General features: G+C 46.2%; 1 protein-coding gene across 1 annotated transcript in view; it reads right to left on the reverse strand.

Moving 5' to 3' along the window:
• IGFN1 (immunoglobulin like and fibronectin type III domain containing 1) overlaps nt 1–7,140 on the reverse strand; it is a 30,809-nt gene extending 23,669 nt beyond the window's left edge. The window contains exons 1-7 of the mRNA XM_077190449.1: nt 7,122–7,140; nt 6,521–6,643; nt 4,185–4,324; nt 3,520–3,619; nt 2,077–2,122; nt 1,211–1,385; nt 545–658 (exon numbers count right to left, since the gene is read on the reverse strand). Coding sequence (XP_077046564.1) covers nt 545–658; nt 1,211–1,385; nt 2,077–2,122; nt 3,520–3,619; nt 4,185–4,324; nt 6,521–6,643; nt 7,122–7,140 — 717 coding nt within the window. The remainder of the gene's footprint in view (nt 1–544; nt 659–1,210; nt 1,386–2,076; nt 2,123–3,519; nt 3,620–4,184; nt 4,325–6,520; nt 6,644–7,121) is intronic.
• Nucleotides 7,141–7,693: the final 553 nt, after the last annotated feature.

The following is a 7,693-nucleotide window of genomic DNA, read 5'->3' on the forward strand; positions in this document are numbered from 1 at the left end:
CATAAAATTTATATGAAACTGCAGAATTTCTGTGGCCTGAAAGACACTGTTGGGGTGATGGTCTTAAACTGAAGGAGGGTCAGGTTAGATATAAGAAAGTGGGTGGGGAGGGCCTGGCACAGAGTGCCCAGAGCAGCTGTGGCTGCCCCACCCCTGGAAGTGTCCAAGGCCAGGTTGGATAGGGCATGGAGCAACCTGGGCTAGTGGAAGGTGACCCTGTCCATGGCAAGAGGTGGAATATTTTAAGGTCCCTTGACCTTTAAAAGGTCCCTTCCAACTCAACTCTTCTATGAATCTCCTGAAGACACAAGCATGTCAGTAACTGACTGCATGCTCTGTACTTGGATCTACAAATCCACAGGGATATCCACCACCAAAGGTCACCCCACACCCACACTGCTCCCTAACCAAGCAGGGAACTGCAAAAGACAGACAACCTTAAGGCATTTATGTACTCTCAGCCACTGCCTAGCAGATGAAGCCTTTTCTGTAGAACACTTGAGGGGCTGCTCTGAGCTGCTGCTGCCTAACTCATCCCCCTCACCTTGAGCAGGTAAACGTTGTTGTTGCTGTTTTTCAGCTCCATCTCCAGGCTGAACGTAGCATTTCCCTCCTTGTTGACTTTGATGTGTTCAAAGTTTTTGAGACTGTGAATTAACTGCAAAGAAATATTGAAGAACCTAGTAAATGGTAAAGCTGCCATGACAAAAGTTCTTAAGCTGTTGAATTAATGTGAAATCTACTTTAAAGACCTATCTCTAACATTATGTAGTAGAAGTATCTGTAAGTCACAGTTCTGGTACAGTGACTTGCAATGTCTGTAAGTTGCCACAGTTTCCTCCTGTGTATAAATTATTTTTTATGTGTTGCCTCCTGGTCACTCCCACACTGCCCATCCAGGTCTCTACATGCCCCTGTATGTGAAGGCCAATTTTTACTTTTGGACATATAATTTTTAATTTGGTGTCCAAATTCTCATCAGAGACAACTGAATTACCCTGTGGTCACTATCTCCTAAAATCTGTGAACTGAGCTTCAAAAAATTCATTAGCATTTTCACCTGCATGAGTAAAGAAGTGGAACTTCTTTAAAATATTGTCATAAATCACTGTCATACAACAAAATTTTCATCTCCAAAGCAATTCAGGAAAATATAGCCTGTTTTCAGAAGCTGCAATTTCTTAAAAATGAGTGGTTTCAGTTTATTTACCTTGTCTTGTTCACTCTCTGTTTCTTTCCTCATCTCCTGCAGTTTCCTCAGCATCCCACGGAAGTCAGCAATTCCATATTTTATACAGATTTTCTCATAATCTCTCCTATCTGCATGCAGCAGCAGCTGCCACACAGCTTCTTTGTCCAGGGGCTTTGGTTTTGGTGCTGCAGCCCTGAGAACCAGGGGGGAACCATTCAGACATTTTCATAGACAACAAGATGTCCTGTTTTTCTATCCCTAATTCTCTTTCATCTCTCTTCATCATTCCTGTAGTTCACTTGGCCCTGTAGGTGCAGGCAGAAAAGACTGGGACTCTTCCAGAGCAGGTTTTCTGCATCTGTACTACAAATTAAATGGTGCCAGAGAACAGCTTCCACCCTGCTGAATTATCACAAGAGGGTCTGGCACAGTTTGGCCCAGGCCAGGTAACTGCCTAGCACAGCTCAGGACTCTGCACAGAGATCATTATCAGCAGGCAATCCTTAGAGCTTCCCACCTGGGAAGGGAAGGATTCTGCCCTGTGCACCTGGCAGTGCAGCTGGGCTGGCAGCCAGAGCCAGCAGTGCATGAAGAGTTGTCCTTTGGACAGGAAGCCACTCGTGAGCTAAACACAAGGAAGCAGAGAAACACAGCCTCCCTTCAGAACCTCGTGGTGCAGAGGAAGTACCCCTCAAAATGAGGCTGGAATCTTGTGTTTATCTCAGTCCAGCTGGCAGTGTCAAGCTGTTGTGGCCTGTCTCTCCACAGGGAGTCTCACCACAACTTTGGACACAAGAAGTGTTGCCCTGAAGGTCTCTGGAGCTGTCCCCTAGCACTGAGAAACATCCAGAAGTGGGAGCATGGCCCTCACTCCAGAGCCTTACCTCTTCCTCAGCATCTTCCTGGAGTCCAGGAGTGTCTTCTTGAGCTCTGTTACAAGAGTGGGGGAAGCAACAGTCACATAGCCAGCACTGTGAAATACATCTCCCCAAAGAAGATAATGCAGAATAGCCACTGACAACAGGTCGTTCTGCTGGGGTCTCTGGTGTTTTTTTCACATTTTACCAAAAAACTGTCATGAAACTTAGTTAGTTCTCACTGCCATTCTCATCCTTTGAGTGCCAGTGAAGTTCATCTCTCCCTAAAGGGCTTCCCTCTAGAGACCCACTCTTTTCAGCTATGTTAACAAGTTTGATGTTAAACACAAGATGTGTTTAACATCCCCAAATCCCTTTTTCCATTTCCTAATGATTCCATAATCACTAATTACAACAGCCCAAAACTGTGTCTAAAATCATCACTTTAGCAAAAGGTAAAGAGCAAGCAGACAGAGATGACAGAACATCAGAGGCTCATTAATCCTTCTCTTACTCCAGTCTTTATGAGTTTGGGGTAGCAATAGTGTGGCAGAGAGAGTATCTTTCTCTCTGCTCCCCCCCAGTAATATATTACACAAATAGATCTTTAACTTACCATCAGCAGCATGAACAGGAACATATTTTGCCTTCCTCTTAAAGCCAACTGATCATTTATAAAACAGAAGGAAAAAAAACCATAGGATGAACAAGATTAGATTAACAGCAGTGAACCAATGAGCCATGAAACCACTGTATCTGTTACCAGTGCAAGAGGGAATCCCAGTTTGGATTTCCTTGTCAATCTGACATTTGCTCCCAGTAGACTCCATCTATAAAGGTGATATTCCTATTGCCATTGACTCTGTGCTTGCTGCAGACTCCACACAGAGGAGGAGAGCATTTTTGCCCTACCAATTTTATGGTCTAAGCAATGGGAGGAAATATCAACATCTTGTGTTAGAAATGGGAAGCCAAGGTGGAAATGGCAACTGCAGATAGGTACCTTCTAAACTTCTAACCTTGAAAGGTACAGAGGTGACATGGACACTTCAGATATAATCCATCTTCTGCTCAAGTGGATTCCAAGAAAATCAGTTGTATCTGACCCACCAAGTGCCCGTTTCTCTGCACTGACTGTGACAGAAGAAGGAGCAAGGAGCAGAGACAGCCACAGAGGGATGGAACCCTCCCAAAGGGCTGATTCATTCAACACCATAAAGAAAGAACTGGGGCAGTTCAGCAGTAAATCCAGAGTGTCTGATTATGGACCAGTGCAGTGAGCACAATTCCACTTTCTTCCCCCTTGCCTTAAAGCTCACAGTGTTAGGGAGTCACCAAAAGATCTCCAGTCTCAATGAAGGGAATACCAAACCTTCACACCAAGAATGCCCAGACAAAGTCCAGACACCCAGCCCAGGAACAGCACAGGCACAGCCTCTGGCCTGTGGAGCCCAGAGCTGCCAGTCCTACCTTGGAGGATCCTGAGGCCAGCAGAGCACGAGGCCTCTCCATAGGCATTGACAGCACAGCAGCGATACAAATCACTGTCATCTGGAACCAGGCTCTTGATCTTCAAAGGGAGAGCACAGAAACTGCTCACAGAAAGGGCTGGGGTTCAGTTCACCTTCAGCTTCTCATAAAGCAGCTACTCAGTGGCACCTCAGAGGCCTCTTCTGTTCCCAGAAGGGCTCTAAAAAGCTTTGTTTGCTTATTTTTGTGTTATCTCAGAGCTGGGGATCTACACTCTTCCATCAGTGTAGAATCATAGAATACCCTGAGTTTGAAGGGACCACAGGATCATCCAGTTCAGCTCCTGGATAGGACACTCACAACAATCCCACCCTGGGCATCCCTGGCAGCGCTGCCCAAACACTCCTGGAGCCCTGGCAGCCTCGGGGCTGTGCCCATTCCCTGGGGAGCCTGGGCAGTGCCAGCACCCTCTGGGGGAAGAACCTTTCCTGATCTCCAGCCTGACCCTGCCCCTAACACAGCTCCAGCCCATCCCTGGGGTCCTGTCCCTGCTCAGAGGGAGCAGAGATTGGAGCTGCCCCTCTGCTTCCCCTCATCCCACTGCAGGTTTTTCTTGTCCATTTCTCTCAGTTCCACAAGTCCTTTCTGAAATATTTGATCTTTACCTGCAGAATGAATTCATTTGTAGCACTGTTGAAGGACATTTGATATTTGGCAGGATCATCCATTCCTTTCCGTGTACGTGACCATTTCACCTCAGGAGCTGGGACACCTTTGACCACAGCTCTGAAAATGGCATCTTTACCTTTGAAAAGAAACAAGGATTTAGTTATTTAAGACAGGCTTGAACATGAGGACTCTCAGACCTGGTCCCTTTTCTAATCAAGAGTGAGTAATTTCTGTTATTTTATGCAGAAACATTCTTCAAAAGTAACATTTTCTTTTGCACATCAGTAATTCAGGTTTTGTGTGTATTCAATCATAAAAGGCCTTTAAAACATGGCATTGCCCTGCCAGATGTGGCTGCTGACATCTCTGACCATCACTGAAATCAGAAGCCTGACAGCAACTTCAACTCAGACTTGCTTTTTACCCATGAAATGTCCAAATCCCTTCTCATCACACATATTCTCTATCAAATCCCACTGTTTCTCCAATCTTTAACTGGCACCACCTTGCACTCCAAACCCACCAGGCACTGCTGTTTGAAGAGACAAGGGAGGGAGAGGAGAAGGGGGTTCCTCTCCTTCATCCCTGCTCCCCAGGAGCCTGAGTACCCACCAGCCCACCACAGAAACCTCCAACAGTTTTCCCACTGCCCAGTAAAAACCTCTTCTCCAACAGGTTCCAAAACCACAGGAAACACTGGGAAACAAGTCAGAGAAGTGACTTGTGGGAGTGAGAGGGAGTAGAAATGCAGGTGAGTTATCCATGGAAAAACCTCAGAGTAGAAATGATCACTCTCTCTTACTTTTTAGTACTCTTGGTCTTCAGGTGACCAACAATGGTAAAGATTCTCCCTGGAAAATCTGGCAATATTTCTCACACCTTTCTGCAGTCACCATCACCAAACTTACTTGATGGAACAAGTTCCTGCCAGCAGATCCTTATCAAAATACCTTTTCCAGCCTCTGAGATTGCAGTGATATCTCTTATTGAAGTCTGATTGCAGTTTGTTATCCCTGTATTACATTTTAGCCACTTTGGCTGCACTTTTCCAGGCTTGCCACAGACCACCCAGCCAGAAGAATCAGCTCAGCCATGCACTGAACACAGTGGGATGATGACAGAATTAAAGGCCCTTGTGGTGCCTCTACACAGACACAGAATTACAGTGACCAACATGAATGCACAAAGAACCTGCTGAAAATGAAGTAACTTGGAAAATTTACACAGGTGAAAATATAGACAGGTGAAAACTTAGCCTTGGGTAGTTGCTGAAAGGTGCAGGTGGAGGAGGAGGAAGAGGGACAGGTTCCACTAGAGGCCACTGTGCTCCTTCATTAAACCTCAGTGGCTCCTGGAAATCCACAGGTCAGTGTGGAACACCAAAACCCAAGCTGCTGGTTCAGTCCTGGCAGGGAAGAGGAGCTACACGATGTTCACAGGCCACTCCACACCAACAAAAAAGAAAAAACAAAAGGACTCTGCAGGTGCACAGAGACACCTCTGGGAGGCTCTTCATTGATTCCATTTATTGGCTCATCAGCTGCCTGCTCTGTGCTCTGTGCAAGATCCTTACGTTTTTCCTTGCAGAATCATCACAGAACCATGGAATGGCCTGGCTAGGAGGGACCTCAAAGCCCATCTCATTCCACCCTCTGCCATGGGCAGGGACACCTTCCACTATCCCAGGGTGCTCCAAGCCCTGTCCAGCCTGGCCTTGGACACTTCCAGAGATTGAGGGGCAGTCACAGCTTCTCTGAGCACCCTGTGCCAGGATCTTACCACCCTCACAGCCAAGAATTCCTTCCCAATATCCCACCTAACCCTGCCCTCTGCCAGTGGGAAGCCATTCCCCTTGTCCTGGCACTGCAGGCCCTTGTCCATCTCTCCTGGAGTCCTTTTAGGCACTGGAAGGCTGCTATAGCCTAAACAGCACCTCCAGTTGCCATATCCTACTTTAAAAGCAGCTGATTTTAGTGCTGAGCACAAGTTCTTTCAACAGGAAAACAAAAAAACAACAGCTTTTTCAATGTGCTTAATCTTTTGCTGCAAAATCCTTACTGTGAGAGCTTCCTGCAGAATTCACTGGATTTGCTGTACACATAAGAGCCAGATGTTGGTCTTTCATACACATAGTGACAACTCAGGACACCTTTGTGAGTACTGATGGAATTGTCATCAGTGTAACAAAGACTTTGGCCACACAAGACTTTTTTTGTGGTCATGTCAAATCACTTTAGAAACTCACTTGATTTAATCATGATAATTTTTAATGCAGGTGGGACATGGAGTCAAACCCCCAGAACTGTGGCTTTGCCTGTTTATCAGGTCTCACCTTCCTGCAGTGTCAGAGTGAGTGGCTTCCTCTCAAAATCAGGTGTACTGCATCCTTCTGGAACATCATTCACAAACTGAGTGACAACAACTCCTGGGATAGAAGATTTCTTGAAGATTTTAACTAGAAAATCAAGAAAAATACATTCAATTTACATGTCTATCGTTCAGAAAGAATCTCTCAGTCTGCATTGCCTCCTGCAGAGCAATAACTGCTCCTGCTCAGCTCCTCTTGAACCACAAAGGTCCCACCCACTCCAGTGCCACAGACTGTAAATGTGTCCCAAGGCTTGGGGATTAAGGTTTGGGTGGCTTTGGTAAAGCCACCTTCTGGTTGTGGTGGCTTTGGCAGAGTTGTGTCCAAGTAGGAAATTCTGCAATCAAAGTCCTAATCCAGGACCACCTCGGCTCACAACTCCAGCCACGGTTTGGACAGGGAGAGCTTTGCATCAGTTCTTGTTCCAAATACAAAATCTGGCATGAGGAAAGCCCCACTGCCAAGTCAGAGCCTGGAGGGTCAGTCCCTCCCATCTCCAAGGTAGAGAAGCAAGCTGGGGTTGTTCTTAGGGGAATATTCTCCAGAGCTGTGTCTGTTCTCTCACCTGTCTGATGGCTGCTCATGATGCTTTGCTCAGCTTTCTGGGGTCAGCACAAACAGATTACAAGTTCTCCTGTGAAAAAGACAAATACTTTCATTATTTACAGTTTGCAAGGTAAAGGACAGACCTTAACACTGCTCTCTTTAGTGACACAGTTTGTCCTTCCTCACTTGCCACATCCTTGTAGCCAAGTAGAGGCAGACCTGCCAATCAGCCTGTCATGCCCAACACAACCTGGGTATGAGGATGATTAGCAGGGCTGAATGGAAAATGTACACATCCAGTGGCATCCCTCTGTGTCACCTGGCTTTCCTCTAAAGACCTCCTCTCGTGTTTCAGGCAAACATTCACCACATGGCACTCACGTGGTGGGTTCTGATGGATGGCAAGAGCAGTTGCTGAGAAGAAAACCACAGAGATGGATGTCTAAACTGGGGCATGGAGCAGAGGTACATCCCGATCTCATTTAGCTTGGTTAAATTAGCAACAGACCTGAGAGCAGACAAGAAGCCTTTAGAAGGGAATGGTGAAGTGTGAGCTTGGCATTAAGGAGTTATTGTTATGGATCATTCAGG

Source organism: Agelaius phoeniceus, chromosome 25, assembly GCF_051311805.1.
Source record: "Agelaius phoeniceus isolate bAgePho1 chromosome 25, bAgePho1.hap1, whole genome shotgun sequence".
Taxonomy (NCBI): Eukaryota; Metazoa; Chordata; class Aves; order Passeriformes; family Icteridae; genus Agelaius; species Agelaius phoeniceus.